The following is a 26111-nucleotide window of genomic DNA, read 5'->3' as shown; positions in this document are numbered from 1 at the left end:
AATTGGATTTAGATTGGGTGACTTTTCTTTTTTAATCTTTTTATTAATTTTCCACAAAAAAATGTAAAAAGCAGAATAATATACAGAAAACGTGAAAAAGTAATATACATTGTCCTTGAATATAACAATTAAGTACTTTCAAATTAGTTCAATATTTCCATATATTTTCAGTTACATTGAGTAAGGAAATAAAGAGTTAGTGCATAAAACAAAAAAAAATCTAACTCCTATTGGAAAAAAAGATTTAAAAAAAAACACCAAAATCAACTGGTTAATCCGTTCTGAGAGTAATTTCAAAGTAAGTTGAAAAGAGATTCTTTCTGAGTAAAACACTTGGGAGGAAAAAAAACTAACAAACTGGAAGTGGTTCAATTTTGTTTATTAGTTTGAGTCGTATGAAAATATTGAATATATGATCGCCAAGCTTTTTAGTACCAAATGTCCGACTTTGAAGTACAGTAGGCGGATTGTAATCTTTCCATTTGAGTCATATAGCTCTCCTTGGCATCAATGTTGAAAAGGCTACTTATCCTTTGGGCTGAAGCAGATGCAAAGCCTGATCCCAATACTGTGATCTCAAAAATAGCTGTGACTAAGTTTGATGGTAAATCTAGATCCAACATTTTAGCTAAAGTTTCAAAAACACCTTGCCAAAAATTATCTAACTTTGTACAGGACCAAAACATACTAGTCAAAGTGGCCTCTTCGGATTTACACCTATCACAAATAGGACATAATAGGAAAAATAAAAGCCAATCTGTCCTTAGACATATGTGCCCTATGCACTACCTTGAACGGAATCTAAGAGTGACGAGCACAACTGAAGAAGAATTGATAAGACAAAAAATTCTTTCCCATGAGTCATCAGAAAGTAGCTGCTCCAATTCCAGTTCCCAAGCACTTTAATTTTTTTTGAATAGGACGTAAATTAAGTAAGTTGTTATAAATATTATCAATCAGTCTTTTTCAGGAAGGATTTAATTGAAAAAGAATATCAATCAAATTAGTTGAAAAGGCAAATTGAAAATTTGGCAGATTGTAGAAAACTCCTCATTTGAAAATATCTGAGAAGATATATCTTAGGCAAATGGAACTTTTCAGCTAATTGATCAAATGACATTAAACAATTTCCTTCAAACATATTGAGAAAGGTTCCTTTATCTTTATCTTTCTTTTATCTTTCCATAGGGCAAAAGCTTGGTCAAATTATGTCTTAAAAATAATTGGAATAAATTTTACTAGACAGAACAAAATTATTTAAATTAAAAAACTTAGAAAATTGAAACCAAATTCTTCATGTATGTCTGAGAATTGGATTAAAATCTTGTTTATATTCTTTAGATAATGCAAAGGGGAGAGAAGTACCCAATAGAGAAGTTAAAGAGTATCCTCTAACCAAATTCTTCTCCAATTCCACCCATAAAGTGATTGGGTGACTGACTTGACCATTTAAAACATTTCCAGTTTTTAGCTTTGAAAAACTCCTTTTTTGCTTTTGCAGTATGTTTGGGATCATTGTCTCCCTGTAGGATGAAGAGCTGTCCAGTGAGTTTGGAGGCCTTTGCTTGAACTTCAGCAGATAAAATGTTTCAGCATTTATTTTGCTACTCTTATGAGCCCAAAGGACCCCAAAACCCAGCAGCAATAGACATTCACCAAGACAAATGGCTTTCAAAACAAAAGTTATTTTTAATCAACTTCAAACAGGAAAATAGAATCAAACATTAACTTAACTCTATACTTAACTAACCCAAATTACCCCCTTCTAATTCTAAGCGCACGTGTATGTAATGTGTGTGTAAATTCAAGAAAAGTTCTTTGGTTCACAATTCAATCTCACTTCTTCTTCCAAGTTCTCTGGTTGCAGGCAATCACCATACTGTGCACAGAATTTAACGTATAAAGTTCACCAGGCTTGGTGATTGAAAGGTAAATGTTTACTGCTCAGGAAGGTTCTTGTAGGGTTTGCAGAGAGAGTTATTTGTTGCACTCCAGGATTTCCACAACTGAGGTACCACCACTAGTCATCTCAGGGTCTCACTGATGAAACTTTCCCCATCAGGGTCTTCTAGATGGTAACCTCTTTCTTCAAGCTACCACAGAGTTCCATTCCTTCCTCTATTTCAAGAGAAACATCAGACAGATAGCACTTCCAGCCATCTACTCCTCTGGAACTTGGTTTCATCAGTTTCAAACAGTTTTCCCTGGATTGCACTTTTCAGTTATTTGTCAGTGTCCCACACTCTGACTGACTGACTGAGCTGTTAACTCAACTCTCTCTCCTCCACTTGCAACCCCAAGGAGAGCGTGTGACTCATGTCTTGCAAAACCTCCAGCAAACAGGATTCTTCCTTCTGCTCTCATCTGTTGTTATCTTAGGTAAACAATCCAGAATTGACCTTTCCATGAGCACTTTGTAGAAAGGGTAATAATGGTCAAGCATTTTATGATGTCAGTTCAATTAACACCTACTTGTGAAAGGTGCTTACGTTCTCCAGAGATTCTGGAATATGAATACTTCAGTCTTTCAAATAAGATCTGTTTTAAAATGTGTGCATGTATGTGACCTACTCTAAATTTATAAATTCTCCCCGAATTTTAATATTATTACACGACTGCCATCAGCACTTACATCATTAATGAAAATAAGTTCTTATGACAGCCATACAAGCCTAGGCCAAAACACCCCCATCACCATGTTTCACTAATAGGATGGTATGCCTTGAATCTTGGGCAGTTCTATTATAACTCCACACTTTGCTCTTCACATCACTCCAATACAAGTTAATCTTGGTCTCATCTATTCACAAGGCCTTTTTCCAGAATTCTGCAGGCTCTTTTAAATACTTCTTAGCAATTTCTAATCTAGCCATCCTGTTTCTGTGGCTAACTAGTGGTTTGCATATTGCAGTGTAGCCTTTGTATTTTACTTCATGAAGTTTTCTGTGGACAGAAGTCATTGACACATCCACACTTGCCTCATGAACAGTGTTTCTGATCTGTTGGACAGGGGTTAGGGGATTTTTTTTCAGAAAGATGAGAATTCTTCTGACATCAGCAATGGAGGTCTGCCTTGGCCTATCTGTCTCTTTGCAATGACTGAGCTCACCAGTACGTTCTTTCTTTTTAATGATGTTCCAAACAATTGATTTTGGTAATTCTATGGTTTGGGCGATGTCTCTTACAATTTTATTCTTGTTTTTCAGCCTCATGAGGGGTTCTTTGACTTTCATTGGCACAACTTTGGTTCTCATGTTTAAAAATGGCACCTACGGAGTCCAAGGTGATCAAAAGCTTAGAAGCAAGCCTAGCTCTCTTATTACCTGCACCAATAAAGCAATTAAACATACATGAGTGCTCACAAACACCTGTGAAGTCAAATAAAGGTGCCCTGAAATAGGGGAAATATGTCATAAAAAGTTAAACCAAAATGTATACAAATAACCTTGAATAAAATTTGGAATGTGTACTTTTTTTTTAAGATCTACAGCACGGTAACAGGCCATTTCGGCACACAAGTCTGTGCCACCCAATTAACCTACACCCCCAGTAACGTTTAATCAAGCAAATTGTTTGATTACAAATTTAAAACAGGAAGACAGGGCAAATAAAGGAAAAAAATGTATCTTTGTCCAAAATATTATGGAGGTCACTCTATGTGCAATGTATTATGACAGTAAACTCATTATCATTCCTGCCAGTTGGTTCTTGTCCTGTTTTTTTTGTGTTTGTAGATAAGTGAACTCTCAAAAGAGGTGACCAAACTGAAGGAAGCTTTGAACAGTCTGTCGGAGCGCACCAGTGCTGCGGTAATACCTGCCAAGCCAGTCTACCAACACGATCAACAGCATGCCGAATCCTTGGAGAGGCAGATCAAGCTGCTACAGCAGCAGTTGGCAGTAAGTAGTTTATTCTGGGTCACCGGGGCACAAGAAGAGTAACATATTCATACCACGTGCAGGTTTTATCATTGGTAGTCACAAGTAGAATTAGGAAAGAACTGGCGTATCCGTTCAATTACACGTGGACGGATTTGTGCATGGAGCTTGATCACTCGTGTTCTGGATCCCTTGATTCCTTCAACTAACAAGTTCTATAAGAAGGGTGAGAGGTGACTTAATGGAGGTGTATAAGATTATAGGGTGGAAAGCCATCCCCAGGGTGGTAAGGGCCAATCTGTTTAAAGTGAGTGGAAGAAAGTTTAGGGAGATGTCAGAAGCAACTTTTTTTTTTTTACAGAGAGTGTTGGGTGCCTGCAGTGCTTTGCTGGGGGTGATGATGGAGGCTGGTAAAATAGGGATATTCGAAAGCTTCTTAGACACAAACATGGATGTTAGAAAATTGGAGGGTGTGAGGGAAGGAAGGATTAGATTGATGCGAATAGGTTTACATTGGTCGGCACAATATTGTGGGTTGATGGGCCCATACAGTACTATTGTAATGAAGTTGAACATTTTTGGATACAAAAGTTTTGATTAACCTGATCCCTTGCCTTTTCGGTGGAACTGTTCTGAATTCCACTAAACAGGAACAGTGGAAAAACCTCATCAATGGAAGGCTTTATTCCTCCTGTGTTTCTTAAACTAATACCCTTCAGTCAATTGAGTCTGCTCTGCCATTCAATTCATGGTTGATGAGTTTTTCCTTCAGTCCCATTCTTGAGGAGAAGGCAGAAGGTTCAAATCACTTCTGAGCTCTAATTCCAGAAGATTATATTTTTGTTTTTCTTTAAACTTTATTTATTCATTCAAAAAACAAATAATATATGACATATACAGCAATTAAACATGAACATTTTTTTTAATATATATAAAAAAAAGAAAAAAAAAGAAGAAAGAGGACCCCCCCCCCCCCCCCACCCTTCAGCCAACAAGATTATATTTTTTGGAAGAAATTTGAATGAACAAATTAATACCAGCTATCTCTTGAGGGGAGATTGATCTCATAGAAACATAGAAGATAGGAGCAGGAGTAGGTCATTCGACCTTCGAGCCTGCTCCGCCATTCAATGAGATCATGGGTGATCTTAAAGTTCAGTACCCCGTCCCCGCCTTCTCTCCGTAACCTTTAATACCCTTATACTGAAGAAATGTATCTAATTCCCTCTTAAATATATTTAATAAACCTGCCTCTACTGCCCTCTGTGGCAATGAATTCCACAGATTCACCACCCTCTGGGTAAAGAAATTCCTTCTCATCTCGGTCCTAAATGGTTTGCCTATTATCCTCAAACCATGGCCCCGGGTTCTGGATTTTCCCGTCATCGGAAAGATCCCATCTGCATCCATTCTGTCCAGTCCTGCCAGAATTTTATAGGTCTCTATGAGATCCCCTCTCAATCTTCTAATCTCCAGGGAGTACAATCCCAATTTGCGCAATCTTTCCTCATAAGTCATTTCTGCCATTCCAGGTATCAGCCTGGTGAATCGCCTCTGCACTCCCTCCATTGCAAGAACATCCTTCCTTAGATAAGGTGACCAAAACTGCACACAATACTCCAAGGCCCTGTACAGCTGCAGTAAGGTATCCTTGTTCCTATACTCAAACCCTCTTGATATGAAGGCCAACATACCATTGGCCTTTTTAACCGCCTGCTGTATCTGCATGCTCGCCTTCAGAGACTGATGTACAAGTACCCCTAGGTCTCTCTGCACTTCCCCATCTCTTAATCTATTGCCATTCAAATAGTAATCTGCCCTCCGGTTTGTATTACCAAAGTGGATAATCTCACATTTATCCACATTGTAGTGCATTTGCCATGTATCTGCCCAGTCCCTCAATTTATCCAAATCACACTGGAGCTTCCTGACCCCCTCTTCCGTGCACACAACCCCTCCTAGCTTAGTGTCATCTGCAAATTTGGAGATATTTCATCCAATCCCCTCATCCAGATCATCAATGTAAATTGTGAACAGCTGGGGTCCCAGTACAGATCCCTGTGGCACCCCACTGGTCACCGCCTGCCACTCAGAAAATGAGCCATTCATCCCAACTCTCTGTCTTCTACCTGCCAGCCAGTTCTCAATCCACATCAATACTTTGCCCCCAATCCCAAGTTGAACGCAATTCCTTGTCCCTCAGTCAAACACTGGTTATGTTGTTTTTAAGAACTAGCAGAAGGTTGAGTCACTTAAGTCAAGTAATCTGTCACAAAATATCATCATCTGGGCTTCCAATAAAATTGTCTGTTTTCCTTCATAGCAAGCAGAGAGTGAACATAGAGCTGTGGTGACCATTTACCGATCGCATCTCCTCTATGCTGTTCAGGTAAGGAGTTCAGTGCTAAGATCACACTTTGACATGCATTCATATGATATGTAGATGGACAATTGGCATTAAAATTGATCACATAAAGGCAAGAATGGTTCTTTGGACAAAATCCTTCAAGAGATTGAGTTTCCACTAGAGGGAAAAAGCCTCCATTTCCAACTACCATTGATTTATGGTTTACCCTCTCCTCACAGGCTTTGACTCTGATTGGTCAGAGGTTAGATGAATGATGACCTAACGCCATTTTCTATCCTTAATTATGGGTTCAGAAGTTGAATAAATTTCACCTTTGTGCGCTCAAGTCTTACTGTTTAATAAATATTCTAAAAATGCTAGTTCAGTGTATTCTGCTGTTGAAGGATTCTAATGGAGGAAGTGGTTTGAAAAAATACAATAGATCTTTCCCCATCAGTAAAAGACAACTCAGGACTTTGAATATTTAAACATCTTCCATTAAAGGTCGCAAATATCAACGAGACCCATTTCATCATAAACCATCTCAAACTGCCACAGCATGGTAACAGGATCCATGAGCACCTGCCACCTAATTACACCCATGTGACCAATTAACCTACTAACCCCGAACAACGTGAGATTGTGGGAGGAAACCCACCCAGGTAACGGGGAGTAGGTAAAAATTCCTTATAGACAGTGACCGATTCGAACCTGAGTTGTTGGTGCTGGAATAATATTGTGGTGCCGCTATACTAACCGTGCCACCCTGAACACAAACTTTGTAATGAAAATAAAGCTATTCACAGAAAATAAGACAAACACACAACCTCTATGGTCTCTTTCCTTGGATCTTTTTTTTTAACTGCTTACTCGTGGGATTTAAATGTTGCTGAAATAGTCATTATTTAGTTCCCATCTCCAGTACCCCTGAAGAAGGTGATGATGAAGGCTGTGTGGAACTACTGTAGTTTGTATGGTGATGGTACTCAACACAGTGCAGTTAGTTGGGAAGTTCCAGGATCATTTCCATTTCCAATGTAAAAAGGAGTTGTGGTATTCCCATTGTCCTTTGTATTAAAGTTTTGTAGGGTTGGGAAGAAATGTTGATGAAGCCTTGGTGCATCTTGTGGATCACGCACTTCCCAGCAATTGGTCCTAGCAACACTCGTCAGAATAATCCAGCGTTGTCCTGGGGTCCGAAGGAGGGCTGGCAATTCCCACATTGTTTGAAGAACTAGTGAGAGTGACATCAGGTCAGATGTGGGCATGTTCACTGATAATTGCGCCATTTGTTCACTCTGAGCTAATGAAGCAGTCCATGCCTCTGTTCAGAAAGACCAACCTCCACTGCCTCTGGGCAATGCAGTCCAGCATCCACCATTCTCTGAGTCAAAAAAGATCTACCTCTGACATTGACCCTGAGCTTTCCTCCACTCATCTTAAACAAATGTTCTCTGGTATTTGCTAAATTTTTATTACTCTCAATGATTAGGTTAAAACTATTTAGTATAGTGTATACAGTATTTTAACTTACAAGTTCAGAAAGCTGCAGAGTTTTCTGAGAAACACAAACAATGCTATTAAATCAAAAATACTTCAAAACAATGTGTAAATGAATTAAAGATCTCTCATGCAGAAGCATTCATGTCATTAACAAAGAATTAACGACTTTTGGAAGCTTTTATAGTTCTGTCCCAATCAAAACCTTGCAAAGGGTTGAAACTTGGTGGTGGATGGACTTCCAATCTTAACACTGGCATGCTGGATTTGCTTACACATGGGTTGAGAGCAGCTAAAAGAGTTAGATACATAGTGTGCACCATTATTGGTAGAAAGAGGAAAAGCTTGCATTTAGATAATACCTTTTGCAATCTCAGGATTTCCAAAAACATTTTTGGAAACCATTAACTAATCTGTTCACATCCACATCTACAAGAGGCGGAAAGGCAGTAGAGAAAAAAAAGATTCTTTTTTTACCCCCACCGCCCCATTATTGGCAGGAGACTGGGAAATGCAGCTCCTCTATGAAGTTAAGCCATGGGATCTACTGCTCCTCCCTTTCTCTGCAGTTTAATGGCTCATTTGCAATATGGCCTTTCCAAAAGCTCCACTCCCTTCACCACAGTCAAGATTTCGTTCAAAATTGACTCGGTGTGTGAGGTGCTGATCCCTGATAATGCTCAAAATTGCGGGTGTAATGAGACGATCCCATTTTGTAATTCTGCACACACTCTGTCAGTTTGGCTGTAAGAATAAGAGAAAAAGCTGGAGAGGGATAGATTTCATCACCAAATACTCTGCTCTTTTACAGCATATTGTGTATCAGTTAACTGTATTCAAAAGGAATTGAGTCGAGATTCAGTGAACCCGATTTGTTGTGGTTTTTTTTGTAGGGTCGAATGGATGAAGATGTTCAAAGCATGTTACTTCAGATCCTAAAAATGCACAAACCTCATGAGCAAGTCATGTGATACTTTATAAGAAAACTCAACATTTTACTGACAAAGTGCTGTTTGGTGCTCACAATGACAAGATTAAAACTACTTCATTGTATCTTCTAGCTTTTTCAAGTTAAGTGAGCAGAAATTTAAAGAGAAACAGGAGAAGAAACTACAGGTTGTGGAGGCTATCTTTTTGTATGGCTAAGATAGGAAATTGAAACCAATGTGGTGAGTGGGTCAGTTTGCAATATAGGCTGACATTGGGTGTATTGGTGTGGAGCCCAAATCAATAAAGTGGAAATACTTAATGACTCATAATTATTGGTACTCTTTTGTTTACACCTGAGGCCCATATTTCCTTGGGACAGCTAGCTGGTGTTCACGGGAGAGTGATGGTGGGTACCATTGCATAGGATGACTCGTGTATAGGAGGACCCCAGAAGTTTCACCTAAAATGTTTGTTTTGGGTGAGACCCTTTAAATAAGATGTCCCCTCCCCCTCAAAAAATCTGTCACTTACTGCTGACCAGTGGATGCTCTTCAAAGTAAATCACAATATTTTAATAACAAATGATCAGTTAAATTTTATTTGGATATTTTAAAATAAACCACTGTCGGCTCCTATAACAGGCCATTTAAAGCCTGCACAGACCTGAACGGAGATGGACACCGCAGAGGAGCACTGAGACTTTGCAAATAACATCCAGGGCATGCGTGAGATTGAAGATGGCTGTGGTGTTGCAACTTTGAGGCCAACGTAAGAATTTTAGACCCTTTGTATAGGACAACCTGGATTTTAAGGTAAATATATTAAGTTTGCATCGTTCCATATGATGGCATATACAGTGCATAACCGATAAGCTATCGGCAATGGGAAAGTGGAGCTGAAAACACAGCACAGTATAAAACTGCGCCCAGACACGACAAGCTCTCACTTGTACTTCACACAATTCTCTTGTGCTTCCCATCAGAGTATTTTCCCATTTCATTCTCGGACCTATTAGCTTCCCATTAAATGCATCCATGCCATTTGCTTCAAGGCCCCCAGAGTAGCAAATACCACAGATCCAACATTTTCTGGGTGAAAAGTTTCCTCTGATTGTTGTACAGAGTTCATCAGTGGTTCTGTTATATACGGCCCCCAGAACTGGTAATCCTTCGAGGTAAAAGAGACCATCAGGCAGAATGCCAGATCTCAAAATCCGTTCCTTCTGATATTTCTCCCACCATCACTGCTTTTCCATACACTCAAAAGGATGAAAATTAACCCCTGGGCCAAAAATAAAACTGAAACATTCCCAAGTGACTATATTGGCATTTTGAAGGGGCCCAGATTGTAACCGACTGAGGGTTTTGTACCTTGGCTCATTTTCTGCTCCCACATCCAGGATCCATAGGCTGCATTGTTAACTCTACTCTGACTCTCTCTTACCCTGTCTCCTTTAGTTTTCTGGTTAAAAAAAACCATAAACCACTAAAATAACAGCTGTCAACTCAGCTCATTGCTATTTGTGAAATTTTCTAATGTGCAAAAATGTTATATATTTTCTATAAACTGCCACGGCAATATTACCAAGTGCTTACATTCATAAATATTGTTCTAGGAGATGTTATTGAATTTTATATAAATGTAAGTATTTTTATGAAACAATCCTTAACCTAATATGTACCAGTCATGAATTTGATTAAGGCAAATGATGCCTTGAGTATGTCCAACATTCGATAGTTTATGAACTACATTAGAACTGAGGGCGATGTCCATCAGACAGTGTTGAGTTTAGGCCAAAGATCAACTCAGCAGAGCGGATACACAGGCCTTATGGGCATTCCAGCTCTTGCTTCTTATGTTGCATCCTTGTGGCCCATTCCACTGTCCTCCACAGTCTCACACCTCCTTTGAAACCTCTTCCCTTTCTTGCAATCTCTGTTACCAAACCAATTCCACCATCCATCTTGATCTTTGATACCCATGATCTCTCACCCTAACCTGGGACTCCTTGCCTCTCCCACTAATCAACAAATTTTCTGCCAATCCATATTTAATGGAGTTCAGATCATTTGTGGTCTCATTGAGTGCTAGGGTTGATTGAGGGTATATTGTTATCCTTCCTATCTTTCATGATTTTATTTGAACTAAGAGATTTGGGATAGAAAATTTCTTAGTTCAGATCCCCCCTTGACAAGTTGTACAATTGAATGATATACAGTATATTTTGTTATTTACAACCTGACTGCAGAATAGAAAACTAGCAAAGGCACAAGAACAAATAGTTTGCTAATATTTTTAAAGAAAGGGGACGTGTTCCTCTTCCCAGCCTAGCATCTGCATGTCAGCCTTGAGGCCACAGCGTCATGTAGCACAAAACAGGCCCTTCAGCCCAACTCATCCATGTCAACCAAGATGACATTCTGGGCTAATCCCATTGGCCTTTATTTTTTTTTTTAAAGACTTTATTTAAAATTTTTATAACATGAATACAATAAAGAATTACATTTAAAGAAAAATAGAAAAAAATTTTAAAAAGGTATGATTACAATATTACATCAGAAAACTACACAAAATAACCCCCCCATTAATTGTAACACAATATTAATAGTCTAACTTAAAATTAGTCCAACCCTCCCCCCAAAATAAAGAGTGAAGAGTTAATAAAATTGACAATATTATATATGAAAAAAAATACCCACTTACAAAAAAAGAGATAAAACTTAACCTAAAAAAATTCTAACAACAACAACAACAAAAAATTGTCAATACTAAAATATCACACTTAAACATATATTTAAATCAAACTTAAATGCATATAATTAGCAAACGGAGTCCACTTTAACTTATAAAAAGACATCTTATCCTGAATTGAAAAAGATATCCTTTCCATAGTCAAACAAAATTTCATTTCCAAATACCACTTATCTAAAGTTAGTATATTTCTATCTTTCCAAGTAAGTGCTATACATTTCTTAGCCACAACTAAAGCTAAATAAATAAATGAAATCTGATAATCCTCTAAACCTAAATCGATTAATGATTGCATGTTCCCTAATAAAAATATATCGGGATCTAATACAAGATGGATATTATATAAACTGTTAAAAACAGATTGAATACCTTTCCAAAACTGTTGCAATCTATCACAAAGCCAAACAGTATGCAAAAAAGTATTGGCCGTCTGATCACATCGAAAACAAGAATCCAACTTACTAAAACCAAATTTTTTAAATTTCTCCGGCGTTAAATATAGCTGATGAATAAAATTATAATTAATCATTGCTAGTCTAGCATTAATTAATTTCCGAATACTATTCTGACAAATTTCCATCCAAGCTTCTTCAGCTATTTTATGTCCTAAATCTTTTTCCCATTTCAACTTATCTTTATCCCAGTCTTTTTTACTATCAATTTCTTGTAAAATACAATACAAATCAGATATATATCCCTTTTTTGGTATTGAAAGTACATATTCTTCAAAACTAGATTCAGGCAATAAAATCAAATATCGACCACATAACTGTTTTACAAAAGATCTTAATTGATAATATACAAATATAGAATTTGCACTAATACCATATTTCCTTTGTAATTCGTCAAAGGAACAAAAACAACCCTCAGAAAAACAATCAGATAAATTTTTTATTCCCTTCTTTTCCCATTGTTTCAAAGTGGCATTGGAGACTGTAAAAGGAACAAGTTGATTATTATATAATGGCAATCTTCCAGAATATATATTTTAAAGTCCCAATTTTTTAAGTTTACTTGTCCATAAATTCAATAAATGTTTCAATATTGGCACATCATAAATTCGTAATAAATTTTTATTCCATCGAAACAAATACTCATGAGGAAATCTTTCTAAAATAACCGCCATTTCTATCTTTACCCAACTAGGTGGGTCGTTCATATTCATTAATGCACTAAGAAATTTGAATTGAGCTGCTTCATAATAATGCTGAAAATTCGGTAATCTTAAACCTCCAAATTGAAAATCCCACATCAATTTTCTCATTGCTACTCTCGGAATTTTTCCCTTCCATAAGAATTCTCTAATCGCTTTATATAAATCCTTAAAAAAACTTAAAAAAAAATAAGGAATTGATTGAAACAAATATTGTATTCTTGGAAAAATATTCATTTTTATGGTATTAATCCTCCCTAGTAAACCCAAAGGTAGATCCCTCCACCTAATCAAATCTAATTTAATCCTTTTTATTAAAGGAAAATAATTAATTGAATATAATTCTTGAAATTCCGTATTAACATTAATTCCTAAATATTTAATTTGTGTACTCCACTTCAAATTTGTAATATTTTTATGTACTGAATAATCACCTTTACAAATTGGTAAAATTTCACTTTTAGCCCAATTTACTTTGTAACCAGATAATTGGCCATCAATTTCTAAACATTCTTGAATTGCAGGTAAAGAAATATCCAGATCCACCAAATATAATAAAACATCATCAGCAAATAAATTAATCTTATATTCCTCATTCAGAACTCTCATACCTTTAACATTTTCATTTTGACGTATTAATTGTGCTAAAGGTTCAATAACTATAGCAAATAAAGCAGGTGACAACGGACATCCTTGTCTAGTAGATCTTGTCAAACTAAAAGATTCTGAAATTTGGCCATTAACAGCAATTCTAGCCTTCGGGCTATTATATAAAGCCTTTATCAACCCAATAAATGAAGAACCAAAACAAAATTTCTCAAGTACTTTGAACAGAAACTTCCATTCCACTCTATCAAAAGCCTTTTCTGCATCCAATGAAACCACTATTGGATAATTCAACTGAAATTTAGATTTATTTATCAAGGTTATTAACCGTAAAATATTATCTGACGCATACCTGTTTTTTATAAATCCCGTTTGATCACCATGTATAATTTTAGGCAGATATTGAGCTAATCTATTAGCCATAATTTTAGCTACAATTTTATAATCTACATTTAACAACGAAATTGGTCTATAAGAAGAAACCTGTAAAGGGTCTTTATCTTTTTTTGGTATAACCGTAATTATTGCGTTAGAACAAGACTCAGGTAATTGAAAAGTATTGTAAGTTTGTTGTAATACATCCTTATAAATAGAAGATACATCAGCATAAAAAACTTTATAAAACTCTATAGAAAACCCATCTTCACCAGGTGCCTTTCCATTCGGCATATCTCTTATTGCCCTTTCTATTTCATCTTCTGTAAAAGGTTTATCTAACTCTTGTCTATCTTCTTGATTCAATTGTGGCAAGTTAATATTTTCCAAGAAAGAATCTATTGCGTCTCCAGTTACATCTTTACATTCCGAAGTATACAATTGTTTATAGAAATTACAAAATTCCTCATTAATCTCCTTTTGATTAAAAGTAATAACTGATTTCTTTCTAATCGCTGGTATAATCCTAGATAATTGTTCCTTTTTTAATTGCCATGACAAAACTTTGAGCTTTCTCACCCCATTCATAAAACTTATGCTTAGTTCGATTCATTAAACATTCAAACCGATATGTTTGTAATTCATTATATTTAAATTTTAAATTAGTTAACTGATTCTTTTGCGTTTCGGTAGCATGTTTTTGAAATTCTTTTTCAGTAGCAGTTATCTTTTCCTCTAAGTCTTCAATCTCTTTAATTCTCTCCTTCTTTACTTTAGAGGCATAACTGATAATTTGGCCTCGCAAAAAAGCTTTCATTGCATCCCATAAAACAAAATGACTAGAAACAGAATTACAGTTAATACCAATAAAAATTTCAATTTGCTGTTTTAAAAAACTAATAAATTCTGGTTTTTGCAATAGCATAGTATTAAATCTCCATCTTGAAGCTTTCTGAACATCTTGTGAACTCAAATATTCTAATAATAATAATGATGAATGATCCGAAACCAATCTAGCCTTATGCTCCACAGATGTAACCCTATCCTGCAAATGTGCTGATATTAAAAAATAATCAATTCTAGAAAAAGAATTATGTCGCGAGGAATAAAAATAAAAATCTTTCTCTGTAGGATTAACTCTTCGCCAAATATCAATTAAATTCAAATCTGCCATCATATTAATCACTTGGATTGCCATCTTAGACTTCTTAATTACTCTTGGATACTTGTCCAATAAAGGCTCCAACACCACATTCAAATCTCCCTCAATCATCACATTAGAGTTCGATTGTCCAAGTAATAAAGACATATCCACAACAAAACCTGTATCCTTAACATTAGGAGCATAAACATCAAGCAAAGTCTATGCCTCATTAAAGATTGTACAATTTAATTTTAATAATCTTCCACCATTTTTCTCTTCATTTTGTAACTGAAATGGTAGATTCTTATGTACCAAAATTGCCACACCTTTTGCCTTAGAATTAAACGAAGAATAAAAAACTTGCCCAACCCATTCACGTTTGAGTTCCAAATGTTCCTTATCTGTTAAATGAGTTTCCTGTAAAAAAGCAACATCAACTTTTAATTTTTTAAAATAAGCAAGTACTTTCTTATGCTTAATAGGATTATTTAAACCCTGAACATTAAGAGAAGCAAACTTCAATTTATACATTTCTTATACTCAATAAAACACAACAACAAGAAACAAACAAAAAAAAGGAAAAAAAGAGAGAAAAAAAAGAAAAAAAAAGAAACCCCCCCCAAAATAACCCCTTAATTCCCCTTTGAAATTACAACCAAAAACTAAAAAAATAAAAAAAGTTATATATAAAAAAAAATTAATTATTTAAAAAAGATTAAAAAAAAAGGTTTCACTCCCTAACCCAAAAATTAAAAAGAAAAAAAAAACAGGTTGGAGGTCACAATTACCTCCTCCTGTTTAAACCGCCTAATGTGGTAACTCCCCCAAAATATTGGGTGTGAGATAACTCACACGCAGCTGATGACTTCTGGAAATTGGTGCCCACCCAGTTCCCTCTCCCAACTCCCATCACTATTTAAAATCTTCTCAACAAAAATAATTTAAAAAAAATTATTTATTTTTTTTAATCAACTTTTCCATTGCGACCACCGTTTCTTCAATTTCTTCCAGAAATCAAATTCCCTTCTTGCAGCTCTGCCCTCTTTGGAGACCGTGGAGGACTACGTCGTTCCTGGAATTGCGTAATTGGTAAAGCTATAATCCATAACTTCTTTAGGATTATCAAAGAACTTTGGTTGATATCCATCCTGAAAAATCTTCAGTACCGCAGGGTATCTAAATGTTGCCTTATATCCTTTTTTCTACAATAATTCTTTCACAGAATTAAATTCACGTCGTTGAAACATAATTTCCTGACTCAAATCCGGATAGAAGAAAACACGATTACTCTGAACCATCAAAGGAGATCTGTTTTGCTGTGCATTTCTAATAGCCATACGTAAAATAGTCTCTCTATCACAGTAATTTAAACAGCGAACCAGAACAGGTCTTGGATTCTGTCCTGAAAAAGGTCTCCTTCTCAAAGCTCTATGAGCCCGTTCCAATATTAAACCTTCAGGAAACTTATCTTGTCCCAACACTTGTGGAATCCATTCAGTGAAAAATTTTCTTGGATCTGGCCCTTCTATGCCTTCTGGCAAGCCGACAATTTTCACATTATTCCGTCTGGATTGGTTCTCCAAATAATCAACCTTTTTTGCTAAATTTTTATTCTGAATCTGTAGCGTTTCAATTGTTTTATTCACATCTTGCAATTGATATTGTACATCAGATGATCACGCATCTCAAGTCTTTCAATAATTTCGACTTTAAAAGCTCCATAATCAGCCATCTGTTGAGTATTGACATCCACCAATGCATTAATCTTAGAAGTAAGATTATTCATAGAATCACCTAAATGCATAATTGAAGAAAATATCTTATGTTCAAGACTCTTGAAAAGTATATCAACATCAGTAGATCCAGACATGGTGGGATCCTGCTGTTCTTGTGGAATCAGAGGACCTTCTATCCCTTCTTTTAATTTAATAGTTTTTCTTGCAGTTTGACTCCGTGTAAGAGTCCCTGCCACAGACCCCCCAGAAGTATCAGGAGGCTGATGATCAGGGTTATCTTTGATCCAAACCTCCTTTAAAAGCTTCGTTACGTCAGTATCTGGAAGAGCTGTTATATCTGGTGGTATAGCAGTCAAATAACAACTCTTTAACTCTCCAACTGGTGGCGCCCCAGCTAACTCAGCAGTCAAAGTCTCAGTAGAAGTTGTTTGAAATACTGGCATCCGGCCAGCCCTTTGTTCTAAAGGCAGCTGAAAACGACCTTCAGAAAGACTTACGGAATCAGAACGGAGCTCCAAGGCCGAATTCTTCGCTTCTTTTCCTGGATCCATTTCACGCTGAGTCGTGGCTTTTTGTAAACAAGCAGGCTCAGATAATTTTGGAAAATATAATTTTTTAACAATCTGTTGATGTTTCCTTTTACTTTTTTTTAACAAATGTACCATTAGGTATTAATTCAACACCTCATACTATTTATAAACTTTTAAAAAAAGTTTTAACGGGCACTTAAAGACAAAACAATAAGTTAGAGTCAGGAGAGGACTGGAAGGCACGTCTGTTCCTTACGCCATCTTGCCACGCCCCCCTCCCCCCCCCCCCATTGGCCTTTATTTAATCCATATTGTTCCAGCTTCTTCTTCTCCATGTATTTACCCAAATGTCTTTTGAACATTGTTATTGCGCCCACTTCCTCTGGCCTCTCGTCCCAGATACAGACCATCCTCTGAGTGGAAAAAAGTTACCCCTCAGGTCCCTCTTAAATCTCTCCTCTCTCACCTTCAATCTATATCCTCTAGTTCTAGATTAATCTATCCTGGATAAAAAAGAATATGAGCATTCACTTTATTCTTGCCCCTTGTGATTTTATTAACCTCTATAAGTTCATCCCTCAACTTAGGCAACACAATTAGTGTAGCGGTTAGCACAATGCCTTTACAGAGCCAGCGATCGGGACTGGGGTTCAAATCCTGCGCTCTTTATAAAGAGTTTGTATGCTCTTTCCCAGGGGCTCTGGCTTCCTCCTACCGTCAAAATGTACTGGGGGTATAGGTCAATTGAGAATAATTGGGAGGCATGGGCTCGTGGGGCAAAATGGGCCGTGTTACTGTGTTGAATGTCTAAATTTTAAAATTTAAATTTAAAATTCCTGTGCTCCAGAGACTAAAAATCCAGTCTATCCAGCCCTCTAGTCCTGACCATATTCTGATGAATCTCCTTTGAACCCACTCCAGTTTCTTAATGCCTTTCCTCTATCTGGGACTGAACAGTGTGTGGTCAGTTCAGGTGGACTTGCCTCTCTCAGGATGGATGTTCGAATGAATGCAAACCATCGAAATGTCTACAGGACTCTTTAATAAGCAACAGGTGACAACATAAGTGGCAGTCTGCCTTATAATGAAGTATTATGCAGTGGTTCCTTGCACCAGATTCAAATCTTCAGACAAGGTGGCATCTTCTGCCAAATGCATAGGTTCTCATTCTTGACTATTTCAGTGGTTCATTGGGGCACTTCAGTGCTTTGCCAATAAGTCTTGTCAAGTAGATAATAGAAGATAAATTGTGCCTAAGTCACATCTGCTAACTTACCGAAAGCAACAAATAAAAATAACTCATTAATTATTGCACGTCCTTTCATGCAACTATACAAATGATGTGCAAGGATTTTAACGTGAGTTACGTGTACAATACTTCTCAGCTTTTTCACTGGCACAATTTATCATTGATAAAAGCAGAGATGCTATCTATCATGTTGAGGCTACCCACAAATTGGAGGAACAATACTTTGTTCTGTCAAGGTACCCTCCAACCAGAAGGCATTAATATCAACTTCTCCTATTCCATTGATCTCTCTCTCCCTCCCTCCCCCTTCTGTTTTTTATATATCAATCCCACGATATTTCCTTAATAAAGACCCTGCAATATCCTGGCATTGGTCGTTCACATTGGAATGAGCAAAACCTGTAATTTTACGAGCCAATGCGCCTTTTTACAAAGCGTGCCGGCATTGTGGTATCAAAGAAGGCGGGACGAGTAAATCCACTGCATCGACATCAACTGTGATGTATTACATACGCATCCAACATATCCTTCAAAACAAAACAAATGGTAATAGATCTTGATGTTCTTATGGTTCTAGCAGTGAACATGTAAAGCGTTCTTCGAGCCCAGGCTAATTTCCTGTGCATTATGCATGACTTCATGATGTGAAGATGGGTGCAGAATCTATGTGAGCAACGTATTTGTGCGATCAGAAATACATTAGAGGAGAATTTGAATAGAAGCAGGGAGCAGTTTGAGGCGCAAACCTTAGATGCTGTAGATGGAGCTGTTTTTTCCTTGTGATTCAATTCGCGCTGCTGTCGGATGGAAAAATGTGGAGGAGAGAGAGACCACACAGGCCCATGTTCTGGCCTAATGTCCTAAGCAATTTTGATAATGAGTGGAGGACTCATTTCTGTACGTCTCGGGACACTTTTGACTTTGTATTGGAACTCATTGAGCCACAAGACAACGAACTGGTGACAACCTCTGGAATCTTGCTGTTGTTTTGTGGTGGTATGCTACCCCATGTGAATATCAATCCATAAGTTGCATTTTTGGTGTCGGTGGGGACAGTGTCTGTATGTTGGTACGCCAAGTTACAGGAGCATTGAAGAGGGCCCTATTTAAATGTTTTGTTGACCTGCCAAGTCGCTTGGCCAGGCACCTCCAGTGACCTTTGAGACATCCGAATGCATTTTCCACCACAATCTTTGCCAGGTTCAAATGAAAGTTGTAGATACACTGCCGTTGATCGAGTGTATTGCGGTTAGTGAACCCCTTCATCAACCACTTCCTCAGTGGGTTTGATGGGTCTCCAAATGGATGCACTGGAATCTGTTAACAGTTTTGGATTTCTATGGGCAGAGCAATGTAAATGTATTTACAGGAGAACGGGGGTATCCAATGTGGGCTGGTACTATTGATGGCACACATATTCCCATCAGAGGCCCCCATGAGGATCCCCTAACCTACTACTGTAGGAAAGGCTAGCACTCCATTGTTCTACAGGTGGTTGTAGACTACAACTATTGGTAAGGATCATGCCCTGAGTTACAATTATTGTTCTTTATTAATTAATGTCTTTCATATGTCTATCTAAACACAGACTTCTTGTTGATCCAGCTTCATAGATGTGTATGTGGGTTGGCCTGGGTGCACCCATGATGCTCAAGTTTTAGCCAACTCACCCATCTACAGAAAGGCCGAGAAACAAGGTGGGTACCTCTTCCCACGTGAAGTAAGTTAAACTATCTCTCTGCACAGTGATTTATGTAGTCTTCTCAGAGCTGTTTATACATTTACATTGCTCTGCCCATAGAAATCCAAAACTGTTAACAGATTCCAGTGCATCCATTTGGAGACCCATCAAACCCACTGAGGAAGTGGTTGATGAAGGGGTTCACTAACCGCAATGCAATCGATCAACGGCAGCGAATCTACAACTTTCATTTGAACTTGGCAAAGATTGTGGTGGAAAATGCATTCGGATGTCTCAAAGGTCACTGGAGGTGCTGGCCAAGCGACTTGATATTTGTACCACTTTTGCATCAGACATAGTTGTTGCATGTTGTGTTCTTCACAATATATGTGAGATCAAAAAGGAACACTTCTTGCCTGAGTGTTACAATGATCTACCCGATCTCCCTGAGGAGCCTGAGCAGGTTGCTTATCGGGGGAACAAGCACATAGTCTCCAGGAGATCCATGAGGCAATTATGTCCCTTCTGTAAGAAATTTAGCTAATGAATGACAGCTATCTAGAGCACTTGTCATAGAATAGTAGTGAACAGGAGACAGGTAAACAAAAATAAAAACTTAATTCAACTGCATTTAACTATTTACAACTGTGCAATAACACCATTCATTGATGACCACTTGCAAAAATCACATTACCTCAGCAGCTGGAGGAGGGAGGAGGTTGAGGGTGATTGAAAAGATTCATATACCTCTTAAGAGTGTTGCATGCAGTGGCGTATCTTGGAAAAGCGGCAACCTCGAGCTGCCACTGACATTGGTGTCCATGTTTTAAAAAAAAAATGCCCAAAAAGCCACCACACACCAAGCGTGCCACAGCCACTTGACGTAGTTGCCATTTTAAGTGGTTCTCACCACCACCACCACACACAGGTTGTGATACAGGTTGCGAGACGCCAATCTCTCTTTACCCCTTCCCTCCTCCTGATCACTGGGAGCCCACATTCCGGTGATGGAAGTCTGTCAGAAGTTTTTGTTTGGGGAGCAGGACACGGGACAGGCTGCAGGGAGATCGGCGAATTATTAATTGGAAAATCTCCACGGGTGGTTGGGTCAGGCTGTTGGCAGGGCTATCAGCGCGCGGCTGAGGTCACAGCTGGCAGGGCCATCAGCGCACATCTAGAACAGTCTGTGACAGCCCCACCAGCTGCCCGATGACAGCCCGCCCCACCGGCTGCCCAGCCTTCAGCACCTTACCCAGTCGCTTCTGCCTTCAGGGCCACTCACTGGCACCAGTGGGATAATTGCAGGATCAATGGGTAAAATGGCTGTCTTCCCTACCCATAATCCTCCATGCAGCTGGAACCGCTGGTCCTGAACATTTGGTCCTGGTCCTATGGGTAGGGAAGATGGCCATTTTGCCCATTGATCCCACATTGAGGTGCTGCCAGGTGGCCATTTGCATGCTGGAACAGCCCTGAAGCAGCCCGTATTGGGCTAGGGACTCGGATATTGGGCGAGTATGGCGAGGACAGTGGCATCTCCCTGCAAGTGGTGACCTGCCATACCTTAGATACACCTAAGGTTACATGAGGTAACTCTGTTGTGGTGTCTGATAGAAATATTGGCTATGGGTTTGTTGAGTGTGGTACTGTCGCATAGGAGTTTGTGGCAGTGTTATAGGAAGTTGATGCTGTCGAGCAGAGGATGACATTAAAGTCATCAAGGCCCTCATGAATGAGGCCTGGTTTTGTATTTCCTGCTGGAAATCTTTGAATATTTGTCCAAACCCTCCCATCTTCTCTGTGCGGGTACAACTGCCTGTGCTTTTTACTCCACACATTCCAGAAAAAAGGAGAAAATGTCCCGGAACCAAGTGGCTGTGTAAAAAAGCATCTCCCTATCTCTCTGTCTCCTCTCCTCCAGCTCTCCAACCTCCTTCTCTCACCTCTCTTAGCAGAGAATTAACCCCTCCCCTTATCCCTTCTCAGTTTTTTTCTTCCATCCTCCCACCAGTATCCACATATACTGTTAGACTATGCACCCCTCTCCCCTCCCTTCCTCCTCTACTCCCTCCCCCCTACCTTTTTAGTCAGGCATCTGTCTGCCTGTATTTGCTTGTACCTGGAGAAGGGCCCAGCCCCGAAATGTTGGTAACCTTTTACTTCCTGTGGATGATGCATGGTCTGTTGAGTTTCTCCAGCATGTTTGTGTATTGCAGTCCAACCCATCATCTGCAGACTTCCTTGTTTATATGCCACGTAGTAAGTGTTTTTATAGATCCTGAACTGTGCAGGAAACTGAGAATCCTGTTCCATAATTACCTCCTTAAGAGGAATTAACGATATCACAAAGGCAAATTATTGTTGCTTTCATCTGAAGATGTTATCTAGGTTCCTTCAACTAACTGCGCCCAGTTTTTCTCTGAGCAAACAGTTGCAGTTCCAAATAAACGGAGAGAAGCTTCAGTGAATCAGATAAAGTCCGTGGAGAGAAATGGTCACTGTTTGGGGTCAGAACCCTTCAACTAAGACTAAAGTGGGAGTAGCTGTTCTCTATTTGCTTGTGTAATTCAGATCTGAGGTATTCTACAGGGAAGCCAAAAGCAAGTTTTAGACATTCTCCATCCATCTTTTGATTTTATACTAGCGCTGCTTTTGCTACACCTTCTCTTGCATTATTTTTACTTTTTGCCATTTGACGCCCTCTGCCCTCCACCTCCCTCTTCTTTTCTTACCCCCCACCCTCTTTTCCTCACCACTCTACAGCCTTAAAGCCATTCTCCTGTAAGTTTATCCAGTGCTGATGAAGGATCATGGATCTGAAACTTCATCCATGTTGGTGGTGAATCAATGAGATCTAGTGAAATTGGGCTTCATTTAAATAAAGGCCACTTTGTGACCCTCCCCACACCCCAGTGGACCAATCTGATTGGCCCCATTCCTCCCTCCTTATTTCCCTGTACTCCTCCAACTTATTCCCTCTCACATACACCCATCGACTCCTTTTTGATGCTTTTTGCAATTAACTACATGTGGTGGGGAATAAGTTTGAAAGGTTTGAAGAGTGACAGCCCTGGGCATGTGGCAGTATTAACTGTGAACTTTATTTAGAACATGGAACAAATGCACAACAGGACACGCACAATCCCGCATGTAAACCAAATTTGCTAGCGTACAAGTTAACTGCAAATAACCACAACTACAGAGGGTGAAAACAAGCTATATCTGCCACCCCTCCCCTGATAAGCAAGCATGGCACTTAACTTAAAGAAGCTGTTTTCAAATTAGATTAGACGGCTCATGATGGTTCCCTTTGAGGTGCTTGCGAAAGAGAGCCCCAACCCAGCTGCACACCTCACGTTTAGTTAGTTCTCCAGCACTGTTCACCATCCCCAAGTGGATCAGGGAGTTTTCTCAGCAAGAGGTCAAAGAAGAAAGGAGCACATGGTCAGGTTTTATACCCATCCCCTGGTGGCTGATCCAGGTACTAGTTCATGTGACTCCAGGTGACTAATTGTAAAGTAAGGTGGTACAGGTGAGTAACCATTATCCAAAAATCCGAAATGCTCCGAAATCCAAAACTTTCTGTGCACCGATATGACGCAACAGGTTGAACATTCCACACCATGACTCTTTTGCCCACGTGAGGCTCTGGCACCAGTTTGTTACCAACCGTCGTCACCGCCAGACCCATGTGCATTACTCACTGTGATGACTCTGTAGGAAACATTTAAAAAAGCCGTCCAGCAGAATTTCTAGTATTCGGAGCTGCATTTATCTTCTTTTGTAAGCAGAGATCAAGTTTATTTTTGTTAAGTGCAAAACATTATTTTCATGTGAAATCTGAAATTCATCTCCACCTAAAATGCCACGTTTGAGTGGAACACAACCAGCAACATAATTGGGTTGGATAAAAAAATACAGTGGACTGTAACCTTTTGATCAAAACACAGCATCGTAGGTGGAGACTGAAAACCTGCTGTTGTTTTGAGGTTGTTGTTTAACAGCTGATGCTACTGCACTGCTTAGTTATCCTGAACACATTATTCCAAAATTTAAAAAATCCCAAATCTGAAATACTTCTGGACCCATGCACTTCAGGTAAAGGGTACTCGACCTGCATCAGCTGTGGGCAGATCTCTTCATGTCCAACCGGTAAGATGACCCTCCATGTTTCACTGCATGAAGGGGTAATTTACGGTGGTCAATTAACACACCAGTTGCACATCTTTGAGATGTGGGAAGAGAGTGATGCACCCGAGGGAAAGTCGTGCTGCATGAGGGAAAACGTGCAAACTCCACACAGCACCAGAGATCAGATGCAACCTGGGTTCCTTGAGCTGGGAGATAACGGCTTGACATCCTGTACCACTTAATCTAATGAACCTTGTCCAATCTGTTCTCAGTCGAATGTAAAATTGGGCGGAGGGAAAGACAAAAGCAAGATCTTGCAGTGCACCAAGGTACTGGAGAAACTCGGCAGGTCATGCAGCATCCATAAGTAAAAATGCAGTCGACAGTTCAAGCCTGAGACCTTCTTCAGATGGATGCTGCAAGACCTGCTGAGTTTCTCCAGCGCATCTGTGTACTCCGCTAAATCTCAGCATCTGCAGATTGTCCTGTTTACCTCTTAACATCAGAAACTTGCATTCCCATAGTGTCTCTGATGAAGCTACTTCAAATAGGAATGGACCTAGATTAGGGAATTAACCAGGCCATGTGATTGAAGTTCCAGTGGGGAGCAGCTTGGGAATAGTGATCATTATTCTGTAAGCTTTAAGGTGGTTTTAGATGAGAATAAGACTAGTCTTCAGATGGAAGTGTGAAATTGGGGGAAGGCTAATTACAACAGTATGAGGGACAATCTGGGGAGAGTAGATTGGTATATCCCTCAAAATGACGTGGGAATCTTTTAAAGGCATATTGGAGTTCAGGACCAGCATGTTCCTTTGAGGATGAAAGATAAGGATGGCTAGATGTGGGAGCCTTGGATGACAAAAGGCATTGTTAGTTGAAAAGGAAGCGTGTGTACAGTTTCAGAACCTGAATAGTACCAGGTCCTTGAGGGATATAAAGGAAGCAGGAAAGCACTTAAGCAAGAAATTAGGAGAGCTGAAAGGAACCATGCAATGTCATTAAGGAGAATCCCAAGGCACTTTATGGATATGTTAGGAGTGAGATGGTAGCTAAGGAAAGTGTGGGTCCACTCAAGGACAATGGAAGGAACTTGTGTGGAGCTAGATGGTTAATAACTAGTACTTCACATCAGTATTATCCAAGGAGAGGGACATGGATGATGGTGAGGTTGGGGAGGCTAATGTTGATATTCTAGGGTGTGTCAATATTAAGGAGGTGTCGGGTGCCTTGAAAAACAAGAAACAACAGGGTCTGGTGGGGTCTATAAATACGTGAATTATAGGCCAATAAGCCTTGCGTCTGCAGTAGGAAAATTATTGGAAAGGTTTCCCTTTCCATTTCAACCCATGGCTGCTGTCTGGTCTGCTGAGTTCCTCCAGCAACCTGAAGATTCCAACATCTGCATCGTTTCTGCTCCTCAAAAGTACAAGAGGTCTTGCATTTGGCAATGGGTAAAGAAACATTTATTTCTGTTTATGTAAAAGTAGAGATCAATGTCAAGCAAGCCACAATAAACTTCCACCAAACTCAAATCAAATGTACACATTTAATCTCAGTACGGAAACAACATCTTAGCAATTATTCAGGAATTTTTCAGTACCGTAAATCCTCATATAATAGTCAAATTTTAGGGACCAATTTTTTGGGGTAAAATTGGGGGGTGGGGGGTTGTCTTTAACACAGATATTACTTTTGACCGCAGAAGTACCTGCGTTGTTCAAGGCATCAGGTGGGTGGGAGGCCTGGGCAAAGGTCCACGGTCAGGGTGTCGGGTCCTCCGGTGGGAGGGCAGCTGGGGCAGGGATCCACGGTCTGGGCAACTGGAGCTAGGATGGGCAGGCAGATAGGGTGTTGGGTGCTCAGATGGGTGGTCATGGCATTAGGATCTTAAATGGACAGGTGGCTGAGGTGAAGGTTTGTGGTTGGAGCTTTGGGAGCTCGGATGGATGGGTGGCTTGGGGCCAAAAATAGGAGGGTTGACTCTTATGCGGGTCATACAGAAAACATGGGATTTTTGGGTTCAAAAGAGGGAAGGTCAACTATTACACAAGATCGACTATTATATGAATAAATATGGTAATTACTGAGTAAAACTGA

General features: G+C 39.1%; 1 protein-coding gene across 1 annotated transcript in view; it reads left to right on the top strand.

Annotated features, from left to right (window-relative positions):
* Window positions 1-8984, top strand: part of ankrd24 (ankyrin repeat domain 24) — a 110432-nt gene extending 101448 nt beyond the window's left edge. Inside the window, exons 19-21 of the mRNA XM_069928502.1 lie at window positions 3735-3899; window positions 6202-6267; window positions 8619-8984. Of these exons, the coding sequence (XP_069784603.1) occupies window positions 3735-3899; window positions 6202-6267; window positions 8619-8696 (309 nt within the window). The 3' untranslated portion in view covers window positions 8697-8984. The remainder of the gene's footprint in view (window positions 1-3734; window positions 3900-6201; window positions 6268-8618) is intronic.
* The last annotated feature ends 17127 nt before the right edge of the window (window positions 8985-26111 follow it).

The sequence above is a fragment of the Narcine bancroftii genome, chromosome 3 (assembly GCF_036971445.1).
Source record: "Narcine bancroftii isolate sNarBan1 chromosome 3, sNarBan1.hap1, whole genome shotgun sequence".
NCBI lineage: Eukaryota > Metazoa > Chordata > Chondrichthyes > Torpediniformes > Narcinidae > Narcine > Narcine bancroftii.
Note: the sequence above shows the minus strand (reverse complement) of the source record. Positions and strands in the feature narration are given on the sequence as shown.